Genomic DNA, 26,144 nt, shown 5'->3' on the forward strand with positions numbered 1-26,144 from the left:
ATACTTAAGGTAAATATGTATGTAAGCATGTATGCTTAAAGTAAATATGTATGTAAGAATATGTTTAGAATAATTTAGTATAAATAAGCTGACAGTATTTGAATAAAGAAGCATTCATGCATTCACTCATTGACATCTCACAACACACTCTATTCATTTTTCCACATTGTATAGTAGCTCAGGGAACTCGTCACGGATTATTGGTGTTTTTTTTTTTTTGCGTTTTGGGCTAGAGGGTAGGGCTGCGAACCTACTATCCCCTGCATCTTAGCTTCTAGTAGACATGGTAAGATAATATTAATTTGTACTATTAGTAAGGCACGTGGGTTGTTTGCAAAAAAAACAAAAAATTATAAAGAAAAATGTGTATACATATGGGCAAATCCCAAAAACTTTTACTTTTTTGGATACTCGGGTTTTACACACGGGCAAAAAACTTAAAGCCAGAAAAAAGTACAAGGACATCAAGTTTGACCTTTTGACTATCCGATCTGATGATTTTAAAAATCAAGATAGTTCATAGTAAGTTTTTGCAGAACTTCGAAACGTAAAAAACGTCGATTTTTACACTTTTTCAAGCGACACCCTTGATTTTTTTTTTAATTTTTTCGATAAAATTTTGAGGCATCGCTGAAACGCTATGGAATTTAAACTGAATGTTGTTTTTAGACGGAGATTCTAAAAGTATGAGCAAAATTAATGTGACCCTCCAATATCCAAAACTATCATCAATCAAAGTAGCGATACTTTTTTTTGTCATTTTCAATATTGACAGTTTTGTGCTTATAGATTTTTGAGGCAACTGAGTATTGAAATTTGGATTATGGACTAAAAATACCTGGGACTTCAAATTCGATGTGCCCCTTTCAGTTTTAAAGGTAGAGGCAGAAAAGTGGAAGCACTTGGTTGCATAAATTTTTTTCAGGAGCATGTTTTTTTGTGGGCACAGCTACAATTTTAATTCTATCACTTCATACCCGTTTGTTAATTTTTTCTATACACCACAGTGGTATACCATCAATTGCCTCATCTTGAAATATTCACGCAAGGAAAGTTATTGATATTTGTACATGCGGCAAATATACGAAATTTCCGACAAAAATTGGCAATCTTCAAAAAGTGTAGAAAAAAAATTTTTTTTTTGAAACCAGGTTTTATTTAAAAGTAAATGAAAAGAACACAAATTTGGTACAAAAATTAAAAAAAAAAAATGTCTACACTTTTTGACGATTGCCAATTTGTGACGAAACTTTCGTATATTTGCCCCATGTACAAACATCAATAACTTTACTTGCGTGAATATTCGAAGATGAGGCAATTGATGGTATACTACTGTAGGTCCTATTAAGGTGGCAGGCACACTATAGCAAACAACAGTATTATATATTAAATAATTTATACCTCATTTATTGGCAATTTAATGCCGCAAAAAAAAATTTAAAGCTGCGTCCGGTTCCGAGAAACGGGAGTGTCTGCTAGCTAAAGACTCAAGCCAGCAGACACTTCGTGAAAACACGACGTACAGCTTCCGAGCGACTTGAATAGTTTATATTACATTTATTGGCAATTTAATACCACAGAAAAAAATGTATAGCTGCGTCCGGTTCCGAGAAAAGTGAGTGTCTGCTAGTTTAAGACTCAAGCCAACTTTAAATTTTTTTTTGCGGTATTAAATTGCCAATAAATGTAGTATCAACTATCCAAGTCGTTCGGAAGATGTGGGTCGTGTTTTCACGAAGTGTCTGCTGGCTTGAGTCTTAAGCTAGCAGACACTCCCGTTTCTCGGAACCGGACGCTGCTTTAAATTTTTTTTGCGGTATTAAATTGCCAATAAATGAGGTATAAATTATTTAATATATAATATTGTTGTTTGCTATAGTGTGTCTGCCACCTTAATAGGACCTACTACTGTAGTGTAGAGAAAAAATTAACAAACGGATATGAAATATTTGACGGTTACCCGGTTTCATATTTTTGCCGATATCTTTAAAACCGGGTTTCGGGTATCAACAAAATTTTACCTAAATATACCCCACATAGATATGTAAATCCTGATGAAATTTTAACACAATCGGTTAAGAAGTGTTTAAATAAGTAAACAAATTTAAGGTTTTCCGGGTTTATATTTTTATCAATATCTCCAAATCTCGGGTATTAAAACTTGTTTTACCTAAACATAATTCGTTCACATATCTATACGTTTTTAAAGTTTCAAAAGAATCGGTAGAAAGCTGTTAAAATAAATGTGTTGCAAACTTTGCAGTAAAAAATATTTGGCGGTTATTCGGTTTTATATTTTTACCGATATCTAAAAAACCGGGTCTCGTGTATCAAAAAAATTTCACATATATTTCCATATTTTGTTAAAGTTTCGATGTAATCGGTACAGAAGTGTTGGAATAAATGTATATTTAACGGCGATGCACTATAGCTCCAATTTATCCCTCAATGTTCCTAACAAAAAGATATTTGCGTGATACCATGTTTCAAAAAAAATTGTTTTTCTCAAAAAAATCAAAGTTTGGCGGATTTCCCCATATATCCAACTGTAGTTGTTGGTGTATAACTGCACTGCGAAAATGAATTAACAGAGAGATATATTAGAAATACAACCGTTCTGTATGAAAGTTAGTCGACGACTATATTTCCTGTTCATTTAAAAACAAAAATATGCAAAGACATCTATTTCCGCCAACTTTTAACTCATGAGACTCAACCCACTGGCTTCTTATTAAATAAATCCATAAAATATCAAAAAAATAAAATTTTATCTGACATATTGCGACACATTAATTTACATTTTTATGCTTCTTATATTCTAAAAATTCGTTTACAAATGAAATATTTTTCGTTCTCGTAGGTATGCCGAGCGGTCATCTCACAATCAAGAAGTAAGTATTCATCTTCGGAATTATGAATTGGATTTGGAACGTGATCATGCTTTGCCAACATCTGCCCCAAATGCTGACATATTAAAAAGTAATAATAACCCAATGTACCCCAACCCGAATAAGCATTATAATCATGAACGTGATCGTCAGCAGCATGCGTTTAATACGACGCCTTTACCAACATGTAATTATATGCAATATATTAATATAGATTTTAAATAATGATCTTTAAATATTTTATATCATTTACAGTGTCAAATGCTATCAAAAAAAATATTGGTCAATTACCTACCATACCGATGTACCCTGGTGATATACCTTCATACTCTCCACCAGCACGTTCATTTTTTACACCGCCATTACCTCCAGAATATCAAAGTCCTTTTGCTGACAAACCAACTTTGCGTGGCACAAATAATGAGGGCGTTATTGCTAACACTGGCTCATATATAAACAGGCGCCCAATACCACCACCGAGTTTAATGCCGGGCCAAGAACGCGTACCCTATCGTCCATCGGATTTATTGCCATCTACAGGCACTAGACACGCACAAGTTGGGCCGAATATCGCCTTGTCAACTGGTGAAAACAAGAGTACCGCCAACATACGTATTGGTACATTCACAGATAAAGATCTCAAAAAAGCTCTTAACACGCCCTCGGAAAGTATAGATGGTTACGCTTATGCAAAACATTTCAGCCTAAATGCTAGTAGTGTAGATATATTATCAACAGATTCCATCAAGAACTTGCATAACGGCTCGCAGGAAACTCTACAGCTAAACAACGATCATACCCGAAAACACAGTGCTGATCAAGAAGTTTTGCCTGGCATACGACGTATTTTAAGCGGGTCTAATGGTAAAAATGGTGAAATACCTGAGGTGCTTTTAAAACAGGCCACCTCTCGTCCGATTGTTACATTTAAGACTTCTCCATCACCACCGATGGTTACTTTTAATAGCACTAATAAGCTGCAGATTGAAAATGGTGAAGATAATGGATTATCAAGTACCTCCAATATAAACAAAAGCAAAAGTATTTCCGCTGCGACTGTAGAAAGAAATGCCTCCATTGAATACAAATTAAATACAAAGTCATACGAGAAGTCTAATAAGGGACAAAGCATGTCTTCGAAAGCTTCCGGTTCCTCTTCGGTAACGGCGGCTGAAATAGAAGTATTTGGAGGAGCGGATTCGCCGATTGCCGCAACCACGACAACAACTTCAACAATGACCAGTGCGACATTGGGGAAGAATCCAAAAATTTTAGCGAAATCGATGAATGGTAACAGTGAAAATGGAACTGCGTCTTCAACATCATCTTCAGTAGCTGCTTCCGTATCACATTCTACCTGGGCAGTTGCATGGAATATTCATATTTATTTTTCCGTAATTCTTTTTACTATACTAGCAGTTTATTCGTTCTATAAATTGCTTACATACAATAAGTTGACACACCTCTTCTCCCAATCATATTTCATCTGTATTCATATCATTTTGATCTTGATATGCTCGTTGCGTATATTTTATCTATGTTATGATGCTTACAATATCCATGCCACGTTTAACTTTTTTGTTTCCGAGCTGTTGTTATATATGCCGGCAACATTTCTAACCATCTCTTTTTCGGTTTTAATGTTATATCTATTTTTAAAAGCATGTAACCATAAAACCAATCGATATTCAGTACTCATACGCCCACTTACGGTCACAATAGGCTGCGGTGTGCATGTTGTGCTCTGTATTACACTTCATTATGTAGAATCCTATACCCTTAACAATCATATGCACCATCAGCTGTTGTACCAACAGCAGCAACAGCTTTATCGACGCCAAATTCACCATCACCATCAGCAAAATCAGCATGAAATCACTACTGTGTCCACATCTAATTTTGTGACATCGGCAGTTAATGACAATGCACAGGCATCTCTAGTGTTGCAATCCGCTGCAGGTGCACCCTCTTTCGCGGTAAGCGGAACATTACCGCCCAGAGTATTATCACTTTTATGTCAAATTATTTACATATTTATGTGTTTATTTTTGGGATTTTTGTATCTTTATCTCTATCGCGTATTAAAACAAATACTTCGGAACAAGTCACAAAATTACATACACGGATATCAAAATCTGTCCTATGCTATACACATAACTATAGCGACTGCTTTCCTGTTTGTTCTCTTGGCTGCTTTACAAATATTTGGAGCTATTAGTATATCAACAACAAGACCGCCCATACAGAAGGTGACTGCTGAGATCGATTGGCTTCAATGGAGCTATCAGTTTTCGTTGCGGTTAATCGAAATAGCTATAATTATATTACTATCGTGGGTAGCTGGTCTGGAGACTGGAAGTGGTAGTGCTATGGTCTCGGGAGCTACAACAATGAGCAACAGGGACACGCATTATGGATTATCCGGCGAAAATTTTGGCCACGGTGTTGCGTTTGGTAGTAGAATCGCTACTAGCAATCGAGAGAAGCATATTCACCATCAGTTTCACCACAATCATTCAAATGTGGCAGGTTTCTTTTTACCATGTACGTCCACTTCCAGCCAGGAGCAATTTGAAACTGATTATCCAGCCGTTTGTAATGCAAATACAAATCTTCATATGTACACTATGCGAACTGGAAAACTTATTTATGATGATACGTTTGCATTAAATTCCCTCTCTGGCAACAGACAGTCTCAACTGCTAAGTGTAGGAAATAGCACCATTGGAAACCGAAACGCAGGTGATTGTCAGATGTTGACTCAGCCTACATATCAGCGACCATACGACTCTGGTTCTCTTAGCAGCAACAATACCAATCATAATGCAAATGAATATTATTCGAAGGGTACATTGACAGGAGATGGCAGCGGATGTTACACTAAGGGAAGGCGAAGAAATACAGATTACTACAGAGATGCATCCACTGATCACTATGAAAATCCAAATATAGAGTTGCACTGTTCCGTGAGTAGTTCGGGTTTTGGTGCAGCAAACGACAGTGGAGATCGAAATTTCCCAAAAACATCAGCCCCTTCAACAACGGCTAGTAGTAGTGGAGGTTCAGGCTCGTCTGCGGTATCTCAACAGCAAATATTGTTAATACAAAGTGAAAGTTGCTATTCTGAACCCTTGAGTCCTGCAAATGGATCTATTTATAATTTTAATAACGCAGAAATCGCAATGCGAAGTGGCGTTGCTGGAAACAGTGGCGGCAAGCCAAACGATTATTGGTTAGAGTCTCATCACGGGTTGGTGGCACCGAGGGTTTTAGACAGTTACAGTGGTAAAAATCCCAAGATCATACACCCAAATTGCAATACGTATGAGAATCCAGATAAATCCACTAACCCCAATGCGAGTCGCTGTGGAGCATATAACTCTTTTAATCATGGCGTCTGCAATGGTATACATAAAATTGGAACTTCAAACAGTATCGAGGACTGTAATGTTAACGGTGTAGGTATAATCCGTGGCTCCGACACCACGTTTTTACCAGCTGCATCGCCAAATGCACTAGCTGAGCACGCATCTGATGGACATTCAAAAGCTGTAACCTGTGAACACCAACAGAGTAATAAATGCGTCAATAGCGCAAGTATGTCTCTTGAACGTGAACGTGATCATAATCCTGGTCGCGAACATGAACGTTTTACTCGTTTATCTCTTGACCGCAAAATTACACACCAGCAAAGTCAGTCTCATCAGATCCAAAGCTCTAAAAATGACGTTATATGTGCAGGTAATAATGTAGATTGCTCTCATATAATCGCTTTTAAAGAGTTTTCAAATACCATAAATAGTAACCGCACATCAAATTGTACCAGTCGAGGGCGTATAAATGAAACCATAACTGAGAGCAATAGCAGTTCGGGAGAATATGTTTTCGGCAAAATCCAACGCAAAAATGGAACACATTCCAAAACATTTGAATCGCTAAACAGCTTTACCAGTCAACCACGATATTCTAGCTTAAAGCAAAACGAAGAGCAACAAAAACAAGAAACAACAGTTTTAACTTCAAACCCCATTTTACGCCCATCTGAATCAAATGCATACACTGCCAGTATTTCTAGCACAATAGGGTCTGTTCTGGGTTGTAGTGATGATCGTGCAGAGCTTGTCGCTATGCAAGGATTTGTACGATTTCGAGCCATTGACGATATTAACAATGCGCAGGGAATAGGTATACACAACGCTTCTATACGTAATTGAAAGTTGAAAACTGCCTTTGCATACAGTGAGCACTGAAGTCTACATACTATGTCTATGATAATTGTTATCTGCTATTTAATATTTGCCAAAAAAAAAAAATCTGTATACATAAAGTAAGAAAACTTAAATTATTTCGTATGCTCTGAAACAAATAAAAAACTAAATAAAGAAAACATAATATAACAATAATTTGCTTGAATGAACTTTATGAGCAGTTGCTCATAAGCCAAAAAGCTGGGAAACCTTTTAGCCATTTCTTAGTCAGTTAGTAAGGTTCTGCTACATTTAACGAAAGTCGCTCCTTCAAGTTTTCCTAGGGAAGTGTCAACAGTGCAGCTACTTCACCACATTTTTGGCTGATTTCCGTTTCTACTACACCTACCCAATATTTTCCGAACCCATGATTTTTGAGGAACAACGTGATTTGTGATTGTGAGTCACATCGGTTTTCCGTGATTGCGTCCGAAAAACATCTGTCATACACGATTTTAAAAATTTCTCCTATCATTTCTGAGATATTACGATCATTGTAAATTTTACCAATTAGCGCAACTAACTGCTGATCGGTGAAATTCGCACATTTACACGCACAGTTCTCGACTCAATTTCAAAAAAAACTTTAGATTATTTAGCTTAAATTTTAAAGGGAGATAAACATTATTAATTGATTATAAATAGTATAAGGCGTATTTGTTGTTATTAAAACAAGCTTTTTATTTATACTAAAGTTTTTAACATTTTTTTTTAAACTTTAGTTTAACAATTTCATGCGTTTTTAAGCATTTTCGTGCATTGAAATACAACCATGTGCATATACGTTTTGACATATTTCATACTCGTTCGTGTTTGCCATTCTCATTGTTTCTAAATTCTTACAAAGGACTGCAGTTATTCGGTGTGATTTTTGGAAAAAAATGTATTATTTTTGTGAAATTTTACACTTAATCTGTGGTATTGTGGTGGTCAAAAAGGTTTTATGCAAATATACTTTGGCTTACAACGCGACAATGTATTTCGTAATGTCGAAGTACTTATATGTGTATGTATTTATTGTGGAAACTTGCACACGGTTGCCACCTCAGTCCATTTGAACAAAAAATGGCCCTTTTCAACCCCATATGGTCCGTTGGTCCCTTTTTCTCAATTTTGGTTCTTCTTCGGCACGGATTTGGTACTTTTATTTCTTTTTCACTGAAACAAAAATTCAAAATACTGCTAATAAAATTTTTGGCAAATAATTTTCAATTTACTTCTGTAAACCCATTATGTAAATGTAGCTTAAGTTGTTAGAAGTTAAGCAACCCTATTGTAAATATTGTAAAACTAGCGATATGAAAATAGAGGGCAACCTTGAAAATAAATATGGTAGCCGGCACTTCCGGTAAATCTAAAGACTAGAAAAGTCGTGTTTCAACTTAATCATTAAACATCGTATAAAATAATTGAAATACCTAAACAATTTACACTTCAATGGAATTCTTACCACGAAAATTGCTCTATCTATAAAATGTAGCAGAACAATGACATTTCACCCGGTAGATAATTTAGGTAAGGCATTAAAAATGGAAGTGTTGAATGTCCGGGCAAACACATTGTCATTAATTTTTGATGAAACAACGGATTTATCAGAAAAAATACTTGTTTTAGTGGTTAGATATTTCGATCGGTATTCAGTTATTACACAGTTGAAACGTTTAAGACGCTTGATTTTTAGTCTGACTTCCAACTCACACTTACTGAATCTAGGCTCTGGTATGAAGTTTAAAGTATTAGAGAAAAAGTAAACATCTATAAAAATAGCATTAACATCACTGCTTAGTTTTATTTACGATTTACTGAGTTTGCAAATTTTTTAACCTAACTGCGCTATGCACTTTATTCCATTGCAATCAAGCAAAACTAGGTTCACAACGTTTGGTTGGTGAAAGACATAGACTAATCCTAGAAATGTGAACACATAATACCTAAATGTGCACTTTATTTTTGTTTGTGCAGTTTGAATTAAAACCAAGTTTCTACTTCATTAAAATTTTATGTATTAAACCATTGAAACATTCCTATTGTTTGTATACCAATAAAAAACCTAAAATTTGGTCCTTTTTTAAATCTGGTCTTTTTTTCGATGCATTTTGGTCCTAAATGAAAACATGGTGTGGCAACCGTGGTTGAGAACTCATGTGGCAAGGTTGCATTTTTCAGAACTAATTTTTTTTTAAATAATGGAATAGTAGTATGGAAGCGACAGCCATAGTAGTAGACATGTATGTGAATATTAGCAAAGTTTAAAAAACAAAACATTTTTTCTTTGAAAATAATCTAAGGGAAGATGCACACGAGGCGTATCTTCATAGACGCGTATTAGGTACAGTATAAGAAATCTTGAGGCGTAGAAAATCGTAGCTGCATTCCATATTTTGTACGCGTCTACGAAGCTATGTCTCGTGTGTATCTTGCCTAAGTTTAGCTTCTTATGAGATCCAACACTTTTAATTAATAATGATAAATAACACGTGAAGCAACTTAGCTTAAGGTGACTTTTGAGTCGTTTTGGCACTTGCGTTGCGTCTACATCTGACTTTGAACACACCCGCTTTAATTGCTTCAATCTATAAGCAACGCACAAAACACAAATAATTAAAAACTTAGGGCTCTTCTTGAAGTTTCCTGGATTTCTGGATGCAAAGAAACGTTTTGTCCAGTTCGACGATGACTGGCGAAATAAAATTCGTGATTCTATGGGCCCGCTGAATTTTGATGCTATTTTGAACGCAAAGTTGTCGGTTGCCTTAGACAGATGGTTTTCCTTTACCAAAACTCTGTCACCTATCGCCAGATTCCAGTTCCTTCTCCACAATTTATAATGTCGTGCCTGTTCTGCCGACGCACATTGCTGGTTTCTTCGTACCATTTGAAATATCTCCTTCATTTTAGCTACTTTTTCATTTGCCGTTGTTGTGGCCTCGCCTGTGCCAAATGTTCGCTCGTCGTGTAGGGCGTTTGGGATCCGTGGCTCTCGCCCTTGTACCAAGAATGCCGGACTGTACCCTGTTTCCTCGCACACACTCGAATTTAATGCTAACATTAAATTGCGTTGTTCTTTTCCCGTGAATTGTGCTAACATCAGTTTGATGTTTCGGTTTGCCCTCTCCGTTGGGTTCTTTTGTGGTGTATAGGGTGCTGTTAATTGGTGCTTTACTCCATAGTCCTGAAGGAGTCTCTTGAATTGCCTTCTCGTGAACTGGGCGCAGTTGTCTGTAATAATGACCTTCGGAACTCCAAATCGTGATAATATACGGTCTCTAAATGCTTTGATGAGGCTACCCGCTGATGCCTTGCGTAATGGTACGATCTCTACCCACTTGGTGAAACGATCTAGAAATACTAGAACCATAGTATTGCCGTGTTTTGAACGTGGTAATAGTCCAACGAAATCTGCGCACACCGTTGCCCACGGTTCTTTTGGAATTTGGGTTAACATTTTCCCCGCTGCTTGCTGTTGATTAGGCTTATAAATTTGACAGGTTGGGCATTGTTGTACATACCGTTTTATATCGCGAAATATTTCTGGCCAGTAGTACCCTGTGGCTGCTCGAGCTATTGTCTTCCGGATACCCATGTGTCCGGCGCTTGGACTGTCGTGCACCTCCTGTAATATTTTACCGCGTTGAGGTTTCCCTACACATAGTTTCCACGGGACCGCGTCTTGATCGTCGATGTGAACTGCTATATGCCAATATAGCTGACCGTTTTCAATCATGTAGTCTGGAAACTTCTCCGGGTTTTGTTTAACTTCCTCCTTCCTTTTTTCAAGCCATTTACACGAAGTTTCGTTTTCGTGTTCCAGTCTGTTGAGTTGTGCGTCTTGCGGCTGTCGTGGCAGTGCATCCGCTACTACATTCAGCTTACCTTTCCTGTACTGTACATCGAACGAGTATTGTTGCAACTCCAACGCCCATCTCGCAATATGTCCCGAAGAACTTTCGATGGCGTTCAACCATTTTAATGATAAGTGGTCCGTGATTACCGTGAATTCGTATCCCTCCAGATATGGTCGCATTTTGCGTATAGCCCATACAATGGCTAAACACTCTTTCTCCGTGGGTGAATAATTAATTTCTGCTTTGTTGAGGCGGTGGTTAGCGTACGCGATTACCCGCTCTCCGTGGTCTAGCTCCTGTGTGAGGACTGCTCCTATTCCAAAATCGCTGGCGTCTTTTTGAAATGTGAATCTTCGTGTAAAATCTGGGCATGCCAGTACTGGTGCTTCGGTGAGTGAATTCTTCAGTGTCTGAAATGCTGTTTCTTGTGTTTCAGTCCATTTCCATCTATTACCCTTCTTTAACATGATTGTCAGCGGATGTGCTATTTTTGAAAACTCTGGTACGAATCGCCGGTACCAAGATGCTATACCTAAAAATCTTCTTAATTCTCTTACGTTTGTTGGTCCTTGCAATTCCGTAATCGCTGCTACTTTATCTGGGTCCGTGTGTATATCCTTTTCGCTTACGACATGTCCCAGATAATTCAGTTGCTTCTTGAAAAATTCGCACTTTTTGACGTTGATTTGATTTGATTTTCGTAGGCGTTTAAACACTTCCGTTAGATGTTTAATATGCTCCTCTAGCGTTGAACTTGTAATTATGATGTCATATAGGTATGCGAATGCGTTCGGTCGTAAAAAGTCGTGTTTAAAATTGTTCCATTCATTCCAATGACGATTATTGTTTCGCAGCCATACCAGGGCTCGGTCCTTGAATAATTCTGGTAGCGGTCGCGGGAGTGAATTAAGGTCCACTCCATATCCCTCCGCCAGCTCTTCTACTCTCACGACGAAACTCAGTGGGTCACCTTTGCCATCGTACTTAATTCCCCATTTTCGTGCTCGGTCCATTACACAGGCGGTAGACGGAGGTTGGGTAAGTTGTCCTGCAAACTGATATGACATATTAGGTATTGTAGGTATGCTTAGGCTTTCAATGTTTTTGACCGGGGTCGCTGGTCGACTTCCAGAAGCGGTTCCACTGTTGCCTTGACCTCGTTGATTAGCCGTTAATGTTGTTTTGGAATGGTTTGTTTCCAACTCTGCGAAACGTATGTCAAAAAAGCGTATGTCAAAAGATCTTCCTTCACCAGATAATAAATCCAATTTACCTTGACCATGTTGTTTTGTTATATATTCCGGTGAAATAAAATATATGTCCCCTTATATGTATAAGGGTCTCTGCTCGGGCGCCAATTGTAACGAACCCGTTGGTAGGGTGTACAGCTGGAGTATAACTCATCGAATGGGTTCGCCTATACAATAAAAGATGTTAGTTAAACGTAATAAAAAATTATGATTTATTTCAATCCTCCTGAAAATCTATATACATATGTGATTATAATATTGTAACGAATTTACTGTAACTCTGCTTATTTTCTACTTGCTTCTTACGTTTGTATCGCTAAATTGTCGAATAAATAAATCAAATATTTAATAATGCAAAACAGTCTTTATTAGACTACTTTGAATAACACTTATACTTCACAACTGTTATCGTGTTTAAATCAAACTCAAGTCAGACTACTCCGCTTTTGCCGCTTTATACTCTTTTCTGTATCGTTGCGATATTGCAGATGTTTCTCCTTGTAGAATGTTCTACTTGTTTACCCTAGTAATTGAACTACATATATGTATACCAATTTGTAGTTTATAGACTTACACATAGGCATATGCGTGTATATATGTGAGTAATACTTTGACTGTTGACTAACTATGTACATCTGTGTGTGATTTATCTCTTCGCTGCCTTGTATGCATTTGGCTAAACGACGATTAATGTGTTTATGTGTATTTCCCGCTGCGTGTATGTAAATATTGCTTGTCGTTATGTGTACATAATGATTTATTTATTTACGCACATACTGCTTAGAATCACCCTAGAGATGTGATGTGAGTATCACTTAGTGATTCTAATATTCGTGACACTGCCATCCACCTAAGTCGGATCGTCTCTTTGTCTTCCTCCTTCACATCCACTTGTCAGTAGCCGCTTTTCAAGTCCAGTGTGGAAAACCATTTCGTACCAGATAGGGAGTCCAGAGTATCGTCAATTCTTGGCAATGGGTAGTTATCCTTTTTCGTTACGGCATTCAACTTCCGGTAGTCCACGCAAAACCTCATTTTTCCATCCTTCTTCTTCACAAGTACCACGGCTGAGCTCCATGGACTAGCTGATGGTTTGATGACGCCACTGTCGGTCATTTCTTGCACGATTTGACTTAAAACTTCCCGCTTCACAAGTGGAACACTTCGAGGAGCTTGACGGATCGGCCTCGCACCTCCAGTGTCAATTTGATTTTTCACAACTTTGGTGCGGCCTGGTTTGGAGCCATCCTGGTCAAATATATTCGCGTAGTTTAGAAGCAGTAATTTTGCTTTACTCTGATAATCTTCCTCTAGCCCCTCCGTCCATGCCATGATGTCATTTGAAAGATCATTGTTGCTGGTTGGAACGTGCTCCTGGAGCTGCTCACAGTTAATAATTACATCAGCCTCTTGACATCTTCCCAATATAGCTCCTTTGGTAAGTTTGATTGGTAAGTCATTGATTACTCTTATCGGAATACGTCCATCTTGTTTTGTCATAGCCAGGGTTTTTCCTACAAGAACATTCGGTGTTGATTTGTTTGCTGCTTCGACAACCCACAATTTGTTTGTCCCACAATCTCCATCGACCTTTGCCGAGATGACTGCTTCTGATTTTGGTGGTATTTGCTGATTCTCTTCCACCATCACTCGTTTACTGCTGTAGCCTCTCTCGTAGCCGAAATTAAGTGGCACATCCATGTTCTTGTATCGCATCATCTTGCTTTGCATATCGATCTTGATGCCTTGGTCGATTAAGAAGTCCACTCCGATTATGATTTCATCAACAATTTCTGCCACTATAAAATTGTGTACTACCGCGACGTTCCCAATTGCGACTTCACATGATACTTCTCCTAGAACCGTGATGTCTTCTCCAGTGACTGTACGCAATCTTGCTCCATGCAATGGTCTTATCTTCTTGTTGTCTAAATCCGCTCGAATAATGGAATGAGATGCACCCATATCTATAATCAGTAAACGTTCCTTTCCATCCACATGTCCTCCTACAGAAAGACTGTTTGACCTTCTTCCGATTTGCGAGATAGAGATTATGGGGCATTCAATTGGGGGAGCCAGCTGTCGCCCCTTGCGGCTGACTCGCTTTAGTTTAGCGATTGAGTGGACTTAGAGATTTGCTCATCTCCTTCAGCTCTGCGTTTACGGCCACCCACATTGTTGGAACTATTGGAATTGCTACTGCAATGACGTGCAATGTGACCTGGGTTACCGCACTTGAAACATTTAATAACTCCGGAATTTTTCTGTTGTGATCCCTTCAGATCTTCCAAAATTGTATCTACCCACTCTGGCCTTTATACGTCCACACGATGAGCTTTGTATGCTGGTTTACTCAATAGTGACGCCGTTTCCTGAGTCAATGCATGGGATACCGTTTGATAAAATGTTTGCTTTGGGTTCCCGTATGTGGCCCGCTTCGTTTCGACGTCCCGTATGCCATTTATAAAGCTCTGAATCTTCACTCTTTCCGTGTATTCCACGGGTGCATCCACATTTGCAAGATGAGCAATTCTTTCAATGTCCGAAGCAAACTCCTGCAAAGTCTCGTTAGCTTTTTGGTAGCGGTTTTGCAATTATATTTGGTATATCTGTTTCCTGTGTTCGCTTTCGTATCTTCGTTCTACAGCAGCCATCAATGCTTCGTAACTGTTACGTTCGTACTCTGGGATGGTCTGTAAGTTCTCAGCAGCTGGTCCTTTTAAAGCCAAGAAAAATGCTGCAACTTTATATTCGGCATTCCAGTTGTTCGCTGCTGACGTCTTCTCAAATTGAAGCTTAAATATCTGGAAAGAAACAGAGCCATCAAACGTTGGTGATTTTACCTTCAGAATAGACGCTGAAGTGATTGGACGGTTCAATTGTAACTCCTGAATCCGATCTTTCAAAGCATCCACCTCAGCCTCCATTTTATCTTGTCGTTCCCTAAAACCCTCCAACTGCGATGATATGCGACCCTCTTGCGCTTTCAACTGCTGAGCCAACTGAGATATCATATATGTCTTCTGTTCTTCCAGTTGCGATGCCATATATGTCTTCTGTTCTGCCAGTTGAGATGACACTATCAATGTTTGAGCAGATATTGCCGCCAAAATTATGTTCAAGTCTGTGCTCGTAACTATATGCGATGTTTCGGGTTTCTCCTCAATTTTTGTTGTTGTCTCGTCGCCGTCAGGATGAAAGACATCATCGTCCATATTAATTCCCTCCGACTCCATTACCTCATTTGCGACGACATTTCTGAAATACGCGTTTCTTGTTATTCCATTTGAGATGCCATATATGCCTTCTGTTCTGCCAGTTGAGATGACACTGTCAATGTTTGAGCAGATATTGCCGCAAAATCATGTTCAAGCCTGTGTTCGTAACTGTCTGCGATGTTTCGGTTTTCTCCTCAATTTTTGTTGTTGTCTCGTCGCCATCAGGATGAAAGACATCATCGTCCATGTTAATTCCCTCCGACTCCATTACCTCTCGAAGTCGTGCTTGAAGTTCGACCTTATTGCCGGTTGTATTCAATCCACGGTTCTCCAACTCCTTTTTTGCCAACTCCAACACCAACTTTGCCATGACCAAGATGTATTCGCAATCTTCAGAATTTATTCAACAATTCCTCTTCTGACACCAATTGTAACGAATTTTCTGTAACTCCGCTTATTTTCAACTTGCTTCTTACGTTCGTATCGCTAAATTGTCGAATAAATAAATCAAATATTTAATAATGCAAAACGGTCTTTATTAGACTACTTTGAATAACACTTATACTTCACAACTGTTATCGTGTTTAAATCAAACTCAAGTCAGACTACCCCGCTTTTGCCGCTTTTATACTCTTTTCTGCATCGTTGGGATATTCCAGATGTTTCTCCTTGTAGAATGTTCTACTTGTTTACCCTAGTAATTGAGCTACATATATGTATATCTTTTTTTTTTTTTTTTGTGGGGGGCTGAAAAATGCCTAATGCACCATAATTGCTGCCGTCGCAGCAACCGTGTGTCCGTAGACTAAAAAACAGCCCCGTCCTGGAACCGTCGCCTACCCCGGCACCACTTTCGCATTACTTCAGGGTGGCGTTCCATATTTCTCATTTTTTAAGAGCCTACTGTTGTCCCTGCGTCCAGGTTCCCGCTATTTGCTCTGAGTGTCCATTTAATCGCCACTGCTTCGCATGCGCATTTCTTTGCACTCCCTCTCAGCATCCATCAGGCGTGTCATTACTATAAATGCCATTTTGCTCACTGCAGTCCAGCATTCTTTCCTGCTGCATATATGTGAAGCTAAATTTCTCGTGGTAGGTTCCTCCCCAAAGACTCCATGCAAGGTGAGTCTTTCTTCGTGGAAAAGGGGGCAGTAGAACATGACGTGTTCTGCGTTTTCTAACTCTGTGGTACACATTGGGCAATGAGGATCTTCCTCTATCCTACGCTTCCATAAATACTCTTTGAAACCGCCATGTCCACTCGTTATCTGCGTGAGATGGTAGTTCAGTTCGCCGTGCTTCCGCTCATTCCATTGAGCTACGTTCCAAACTAGTGTGAAAGTCCAACGCCCTTTACTCGAAGCCTCCCACCGTTCTTGCCACTTAGCTATTGTTTGTGTCCTTCTCTTTTCTTGTCTTCTTCAGATGGTCGCTCGATATTAGTGTTATACAGATCGGCCATTTCGCTTGCCAGTAAGTCCACTGGGATTTTCCGGATTAGAACCAGGATCGCGTCGTCGGACACCGTTCGATAAGCACTTGCTATTCTTAAAGAAGCAAGTCGGTACGCTGCTAATATATATTTTTGATGGGTCTGTTTAGATCCATACCACACTGGTGCTGCGTATAGTATTATTGAGCTGGTTACTGTAGACAATAGCTGACGTATAGCTTCGCTCGGACCACCAATGTTAGGCATTATTCGCATAAGTGATCCATTAACTTTGGTAATTTTCTCCCCCACCGCTCTGAAGTGCTCTTTGAAAGTTAACTTAGAGTCAATGTGCACTCCTAAGTATTTTAAGGAATCCTTTGAGGTGATTTGATGATCCCCGACAGTTAAGACTAACTCGTTCGCCGACCGTTTGGAGCTTACTAATACCACTTCCGTCTTTTGGCTAGCCAACTCCAGTCCTGTATTGGTCAGCCATTCCTTTATTCTTGCTACGGCGTCATTACATAATGCTTGAAGCAGGTCCAGTTTCTTGGCCACTACTACCACTGCAATATCATCAGCATATCCCACAATTTGCGTGTTTTCTGGTAGATCAATCTTTAGCACCCCGTCATACATTACATTCCAAAGCGTTGGACCGAGAACAGATCCCTGTGGGACGCCTCCTGTGATTTTGTACTCGTTAGCTCCTTGATCCGTGTCAAAAAGAAGTACTCTGTCTTTAAGATAGCTACCTATAATTCTGCGTAAGTAAGCTGGAGTGCCGAAGCTTTTCAGCGCTGCCATTATCTGAATCCAGTTCGCAGTGTTAAAAGCATTCTTGATGTCCAACATAATCAGTGCACAGAACTTCCTTTTATTTTGGCCTCCAGAGATAGCTTCTCTAGCTATATTGACGACTGTTTGTATTGCATCTACGGTGGATCTTGATTTGCGAAATCCATATTGACTATTCGATAAGCCACCTGGTCTTTCTAGAGTCAGCTGTAGGCGCTCACTAATTATACGCTCGAAAATCTTCCCTAGGGAATCCAGCATACAAAGTGGCCTATATGAGGATGGTTGGCCCGGCTGTTTACCACGTTTCAGCAATAGGACAAGTCTTTGTCGTGCGAGGGCGAGGGAACACGCCTTCTTGCATACAGGCATTAAAAAGATCAGTAAATAATGTAGCCCTAGTTGTAATCGCGGCTTTAAGGGCTATGTTTGGTACTTCGTCGGGTCCTGGGGATTAGTTATCAGCAACTCTTTTTGCAGCGTCCAGCACCTCTTGCTCTGTAATTTGCGGAATTTCCGTACTTTCTAGATCCTCGCTTGGATAAGTCCAGCGATCTTGCGCCGGGAAAAGTGTTTCAACAATAATATTCATCAGTATCGGGCACGTAGGTTGCTGTGATATCGGTCCTTTAACTTTGGCCATCACAGTTCTGTAGGCTGATCCCCAAGGATCTAGGTCGACATTATCCAGCAGTTCCCTAAAGCATAACTTCTTGCTCTTTTTTATGGCATTTTTAAGTGCCTTTCTTTGTGCGACATAGGTGCTGTGTAGCTCTGCATATCGTGGTGATGAGCGTGCCCTCTGCGCTATTCTTCGTGCTTTGTGGCATTTTCTACGCTCTTCCGCAATTTCGTCATTCCACCAATATACCGGAGTGCGCTGTGCTTTTCCGCGACTTCTGGGCATGGCAGCATCACATGCCATACATAGCAACTTAGTGATTTGAACCGACTGGTCTTCCGCATGCGATTCTCGTACTATGGGGTCCTTCCAGATAATGTCAAATATTTGTGGGTCGAAAAGGTGCTGTTTTTATTTCCTACTTTGTCGATGTCTTGCTGCTACCGTTCGTGGAGTTTCGAGCAGCTCTACGCTAATAGCTTTATGGTCGCTGTGTGTGTAGACGTTGCTTATGGACCATTTTGCTCGTATTGCTGTAATGGATCGTCTGGTACCTGTATCGAAGGTATATATCCCTGGTTCATTTAGTAGTTCTAGCCTCAAAGAAGTAAGACTTTCGAGGAGAACTCTCCCTCTTTCGTTGGTTCGTCTACTTCCCCACACAGATGACCATGCATTGAAGTCTCCGCACACTAAAAGCGGGTGTTTACCTCGTGCTTCAATGGTGATCCCGTATATCATGTCTTCGAACTCGGCGATGGTCATGCTCGGAGGGGCATAGCAACTTAAGACGTATATACCGTTGATTTTTGCCCACGTGAATCCTGCTACCGTTGGCGTCATAATTTCCTGTGGGAGAAATTTCCCTGGTGCCCAAATTGAGGCTTTCCCTGCTGAATCTGAGAGCCAACCCTGCTCCTGGCGATTTTTGTATTGTTCAGAGAGTACCACTATGTCATATCCTCCTTCATAGACTGTTTGGGATAATAGCTCTTGGGCTGCCTCGCAATGGTTTAAATTGAGCTGCAATACCCTCATAAGACAGTCATTTTGCTGCCCTCTCGTTGTGGGCATTTAAAACTGCCTGCTGAATGTTGTCCCCCACATAGCGCGCATTTCGGTGCATTTTCGCAACTTGCAGCCTTATGACCTTCCTGGCCGCATTTCCTGCATAGGCTAGACCTATCTACAGTCTCCTTATATTTCTGAGCTATATGCCCGTAGCCCCAGCACCTATAACAGAGTTTTTCTTGCTTGAGCTCTCTAATTCGGCAGGAAACCCATCCTACCCGGATTCTTTGCATATTAAGAACCGCCTTGGCATCATCCGCTGTAAGGCTTATAAGTGCCGACTTCGTGCCACTGTACCCTGTGCGTATGCTTTTTATGGCAGCCACATCTGGAAGTTTGATGTTGCATTGCTGGTGGAGGGCGTTGCAAATCTCCTCGGGCGTAGTAATCTCATCGAGATCTCTGCACTGTAGCGTGACCATTTGGGACTTTGTTATAACTTTAGCCGAGTCCTTTAGTACCGCTTCAATTTCTGCTTGGTACGCGCTTGTTTTCCCATCTTGCGATTTTTCAGCTCTAGTAACAGCTCTCCTTTCGCCGTTCTTCTAATCGTTTTGACGTCATCACCCAGGGATTTTAATTCGTCGCATCTTCTCACTTTACGCAATATGTCGGCGTACGTCGCATCCCCCGCCTTGGAAATGATGATTGCATCCGGCCTAGCCTTAAGTGATTTTTTCTTGCTCTTCTTTTTGGCTAACTGCCACTCTCCCGTCTTTTGTGCTGCAGTTTCATACATATATGTATATCTATTTGTAGTTTATAGACTCACACATAGGCATATGCGTGTATATATGTGAGTAATACTTTGACTGTTGACTAACTATGTACATCTGTGTGTGAGTTATCTCTTCGCTGCCTTGTATGCATATGGTTAAACGATGATTAATGTGTTTATGTGTATTTCCCCGCTGCGTGTATGTAAATATTGCTTGTCGTAATGTGTACATAATGATTTATTTACGCACATACTGCTTAGAATCACCCTAGCGATGTGATAAGAGTATCACTTAGTGATTCTAATATTCTTGACAATATGTTTAATTACCGAGTGTTTTACACGCCTCGGTGGTATGCCTGGTGAATATACGTAATCGGTGAGCGTTTTACACAACTCACCGGATCCCTAGTAAACACGTAATCGGTGAGCGTTTTACACAACTCACCGGATTCCTAGTAAAATACGTAGTCGTCGAACGTTTTACACGACTCGGCGGTATACCTATCATAAACAGCTGAAGTTTGACACCACCAGCTGCTCCTTAGTGGATGTTTAACACAGCCCACTATATAGCTCACTCTAGGACTTCTAAGCCAAGAGTGCCTTGTTCTTGAATTTGCCGCTCCTTTGATACCATTTTTGAGTCGGCTTCCGTTGATTTACAATAAAAGTTCTTATAAATAAGCTAAATATACTAAATATATATTTGTACGCATGTGTGTTCGCTTTCGTTTGACAATTCCATTTCTCCTTGTTCGGTTATACGTAAGTATGTAGGCTTGTGCATAATTATGTGAGTTCTTACACTCTGCGATAAAAGTTTTCATATCCTATATATAATTTAATATGTACTAGCTTTACCAGGCGCACTATGTAACGCCCGAGATCGAATGGATGTTGCGTTCTTTTTTCTGTTTTGTTTGTTGATAATTTAATTTATTGTTCTGTAAATTGAATTGAATTTTGTACACATATTTGGTGAAATTTTGAATATTTTATTCTTGTATATTATTGTATCTTATTTTATATTGTAACGAATGTTAGCAGCACTGAGCGATGCTATCGTCTCTAAGCCGATGCTAAGCAGTGACGTGAATTCACATCCATAGATCAATCACTATGTATGTACATAAACGAAACAATAATTGCGTCTACACATATGTACCATGTACGTATACGAGCAGCGGAGAGTCAATGCACAAACACATGCATATATCTGAGATACTCCTATAAGTATGCAATGAGAAAAAATATAAAATTGTGCAATTGTAGTTACAGCTGAAAAGTTTGAGAGCTGCTGGACTAGTAGATTCTGGAAGCGTCTAGAAGATGCGAAGGTTGAAATCAAAGAGTATAAAAGGCGGCAATTGTAGAGGCGCTGGAATTCAGTTTGATTTGAGTTGTCAAGCAGTTTCGACTAAGACGCTATCTAGCGAGCAATAGCAGTATTATTTTGAATAGTAGAGTTTCATTTGAGCTATCAATCAGTTTGGTTATTAAGCAAGCTATTCGTTGCACAGTTTGAGTGTTATTGTGAAGTTCTTTAATAAAGGCCATTTTGCATTATTACATATTGGAGTTAGTGACTCGAACTTAGCAGAGAATTGCAAATAAGAGGATTTGCAAGTAAATTCGTTACAATTGGTGTCAGAAGAGGAATTGTTGAATAAATTCCAGAGGACAACAAGGCATGGCAAAGTTCAGTGAATTGAAGATCCAACAACTGAAAAAGGAGTTGGAGAGCCGTGGATTGAATACAAGCGGCGTTAAACTCGAACTTCAGGCACGGCTACGAGAGGCAATGGAAGCAGAAGGAATTGATGTGGGCGAGTATGTCTTTTATCCTGATAGGGACAAGACAACAACAAAAATTTCAGAGAAAGACGAAACATCGCAGACAGTTACGAGCACAGACTTGAACATGATATTGGCTGCAATATCTGCACAAACATCGACAGTAGCATCAATGTCGTCACAACTGGCCTCTAAACTGGAATCCCAGAAGAACCGTATAACTACCAAAATGGAATAACAGGAGACACATATTGCAGAAATGTCATCTGAAATAACATCGAAGATTGAATCACAAGAAACGCGTATATCCGAAAAGTCGTCTCAAATGTCTAATAATGTATAACAGTGAAGATTGAAGCACAGTTGGATGAACAGAAAACACACATGGCGTCACAAATTGCAGAACAATTAAAAGAACAAGAGGCACGCATAATATTACAGCTCGAAGCACAAGAAGAGCGTATCTCAACAAAGCTGGAGGCACAGAAAACAAAATTCTCATCGCAGCTGGAGGCTGTTAGTGAACGACAAGATAAAGTGGAGGCCGAGATGGATGCTTTGAAAGATCGGATTCAGGAGTTACAATTGAACCGTCCAATCACTTCAACGTCTACTCTGAAGGTAAAATCCCCAACGTTTGATGGTTCTGTTCGATTCCAGGTATTTAAGCTCCAATTTGAGAAGACGTCGGCAGCGAACAACTGGAATTCTGAAGATAAAGTTGCAGCTCTGTTCGTGGCATTGAAAGGGCCAGCAGCCGAAATCCTACAGACGATTCCCGAAGGAGAGCGGAACAACTATGAAGCATTGTTGGCCGCTGTCGAGAGACGTTATGGAAGCGAATATAGGAAACAGATATTCCAAATTGAGTTGCAAAACCGTCACCAAAGAGCGAATGAGTTTGCCTCGGATGTTGAAAGGTTGGCTCATCTCGCAAATGCGGACGCACCCGTGGAGTACACCGATAGGGTAAAAATCCAGAGTTTTATAAATGGCATACGGGACGTGGAAACGAAGCGTGCTACATACGCAAACCCAAAGCTGACATTTGCTGAAGCGGTATCACATGTGGGACATGTGGATGGAAAGGAACGTTTACTGACTGTAGATACGGGTGCATCTAATTCCATCATTCGAGCGGATTTAGTCAAGAAGAAGATAAGACCATTGCATGGAGCAATATTGCGTACAGCCACTAGAGAAGACATCACGGTTCTAGGAGAAGTATTATGTGAAGACGCAATAGTGGCAGAAATTGTTGATGAAATCATAATTGGAGTGGACTTCTTAATCGACCAGGGCATCAAGATCGACATGCAAAGCAAGACGATGCGATATAAAAACATAGATGTACCACTTAATTTCGGCTACGAGAGTAAAAGAGTGCTGGTGGAAGAGAGTCAGCAAATACCACCAAAATCCGAAGCAGTCATCTGGGCAAAGGTTGATGGAGATTGTGGGACAAACAAATTGTGGGTTGTCGAAGCAGCAAACAAATCAGCACTAAACATACTTTTAGGAAAACCCCTGGCTATGACAAAACAAGATTGACGTATTCCGGTAAGAGTACTCAATGAGTTCAAGTCACTACTCAAACTGACTAAAGGAGCTATTTTGGGAAGATGTCAAGAGGCTGAAGTAGTTATTAACTGTGAACAGCTCTAGGAACACGTTTCAGCTAGTAATACTGATCTTTCAAATGACATCACGGCATGGACGCAGGGGCTAGAGGAAGCATATCATATTTGACCAGGATGGTTCTAAACCAGGCCGCACCAACGTTTTGAATTATCAAATTGACAATGGAGATGCGAGGCCGATCCGTCAAGCTCCACGTAGTGTTCCACTGGCGAAGCGGGAAGTTCTGAGTCAAATCATACAAGAAATGAGCGACAGCGGCGTCATCGAACCATCAGCTAGTCCATGGAGCTCACCGGTAGTACTTGTAAAGAAGAAGGATGGAAAAATGAGGTTTTGCGTGGACTACCGGAAGTTGAATGCCGTAACGAAAAAGAATAACTACCCATTGCCAAGAATTGACGACACTCTGGACTTGCTATCTGGTACGAAATGGTTTTCCACGCTGGACTTGAAAAGCGGCTACTGGCAAGTGGAGGTGAAGGAGGAAGATAAAGAGAAAACAGCCTTCAGTATCGGTGATGGTCTTTGGCAATTTACAGTGATGCCTTTTGGACTTTGTAATGTACCAGCTACTTTTGAGAGACTCATGGACGAGGTACTGAAAGGACTACATTGGAAAACATGCTTGGTGTACCTGGACGACATCATCGTATTGGGCAAGAATTTTGATGAACATCTTAGGAACTCGGAGGAAGTTTTCTAAAGAATACCTGGCGCAGGTCTGAAGTTAAGTCCCAAAAAGTGTGCGGTGTTGAAAAAGGAAGTAAATTATTTGGGTCACAAGGTAATGACAGAGGGCATCTGCACTGCGAACGAAAAGATAGAGGCTGTAAAGGATTGGCCAAGACCACAGAACCTACATGAATTTAGAAGTTTCCTTGGGCTGTGCACATATTACCTCCGATTTGTACCAAATTTTTCCAGCGTAGCCCATAGCCTCCATGAGCTTACAAGAAAAAATAAAGCTTTTGAATGGAAGAAGGAGCAAGTAGTGGCTTTCCAAACATTGAAGGAGTGTTTGTGCACTGCCCCAATGTTAGCATATCCCATTCCAGGAGCAACATTTATTCTAGATACAGATGCGAGTGGATATGCTATAGGAGGCGTTTTATCACAACTGGTCGATGGACAGGAGAAGGTAGTTGCACTTTACAGCCGTTCGATTGAAAGACCAGAGAGGAACTACTGCGTTACGCGGAGAGAGCTGTTGGCATTGGTAGAGTGCATTAAACATTTTCATAAATACCTCTACGGCCAGCGATTCCGTGTCAGGACAGATCACGCAGCTTTAAAATGGCTTCTGCAGTTCCGTAATACGGAAGGACAATTGGCACGGTGGATCGAGCGACTACAAAGCTATGACTTTTCCATTGAGCATCGAAAAGGTAGTACCCATGGAAATGCCGATGCAATGTCACGAAGGCCATGTAGTTTGGAATGGGACAAGGGACAAGGGACAGCTAAGAAAGTGTTAGCTAGAAGATACAGATCTGTCACGTGTTATGCAAGGGCTCGAACGAAACGAAAGACCAAACAGAGAATGTCAGCAGAGAGTCCCATTGCGAAGTCATATTGGGCACAGTGGAACAGTTTAGAATTGATATCCGGTTGCCTTCAAAGAGTATGGGAGAGTGAGGATGGTAAATACAAGAAGAAACTGATAGTTGTTCCCAGAAAGAGGATTCCTGACGTGCTCAGCGAGCTGCACAATGGTCCAAGTGGAGGTCATCTTGGAATCACGAAGACGCTCGAGAAAATTAAACAGATATTCTATTGGGTTGGTTGCCGTCAGTCGATCACCGAGTGGATTGCCAATTGCGAGGTTTGCAACAGAGCGAAAGGGTCCAAAACACAAAGTCATGGCCAGATGAAGCAGTATATTTCAGGTGCACCATTTGAAAGGATCGCCATGGATGTCGCAGGTCCATTTCCTACTAGCAACCACGGTAACAAATACCATTTGGTTATGTATTATTTCAGTAAATGGCCAGAGGTATACCCAATCCCAAACTAAGAAGCAGAAACAGTAGCAGAAGTGGTTACCAACGAATGGGTTGCAAGGTATGGTGTACCAATGGACATACATTCTGACCAAGGCAGGAACTTTGAATCAGCTGTGTTCCAAGAAATGTGCAAGAAGTTGGGCATTCGGAAAACGCGGACAGCTGCGTTAAATCCTCAGTCCGATGGTAGCAGACAGTAGCAGAAGTGGTTACCAACGAATGGGTTGCAAGGTATGGTGTACCAATGGAGATACATTCTGACCAAGGCAGGAACTTTGAATCAGCTGTGTTCCAAGAAATGTGCAAGAAGTTGGGCATTCGGAAAACACGGACAACTGCGTTGAACATTGGAAGAGCATTTAAGGAAAGTAGTAGACAAGTACCATAAGGAGTGGGACACCCGAATACCATTATTCTTGATGGCTTACCGATCAGCAGTGCATGAAGCCACGGGCCAAACCCCTGCAAAAGTAATTTTTGGCAATGACATTCGACTGCCAGCTGATTTGAGGTTTGGGATAGATGCCGATGCGGAAAGAAAAATCAAGAAATCCACTGGTGTCTTGGAAGAAGATCTGAGAGAGATACACGATCTTGTAAGGCAACGAGCA

The 26,144-nt window shown here is 40.3% G+C and overlaps 1 protein-coding gene across 4 annotated transcripts in view; it reads left to right on the top strand.

The window, feature by feature from the left end:
- LOC137234645 (uncharacterized) overlaps positions 1 to 8,493 on the top strand; it is a 359,902-nt gene extending 351,409 nt beyond the window's left edge. For 3 of the 4 annotated variants that reach the window (XM_067758100.1, XM_067758102.1, XM_067758101.1), the window contains 2 exons: positions 2,861 to 3,075; positions 3,144 to 8,493. In XM_067758100.1, the coding sequence (XP_067614201.1) occupies positions 2,861 to 3,075; positions 3,144 to 7,102 (4,174 nt within the window). In that variant the 3' untranslated portion in view covers positions 7,103 to 8,493. The remainder of the gene's footprint in view (positions 1 to 2,860; positions 3,076 to 3,143) is intronic. The other variant, XM_067758103.1, reaches the window with a different exon arrangement.
- Positions 8,494 to 26,144: the final 17,651 nt, after the last annotated feature.

This window comes from Eurosta solidaginis, chromosome X (assembly GCF_040869045.1).
Source record: "Eurosta solidaginis isolate ZX-2024a chromosome X, ASM4086904v1, whole genome shotgun sequence".
Classification (NCBI taxonomy): Eukaryota; Metazoa; Arthropoda; class Insecta; order Diptera; family Tephritidae; genus Eurosta; species Eurosta solidaginis.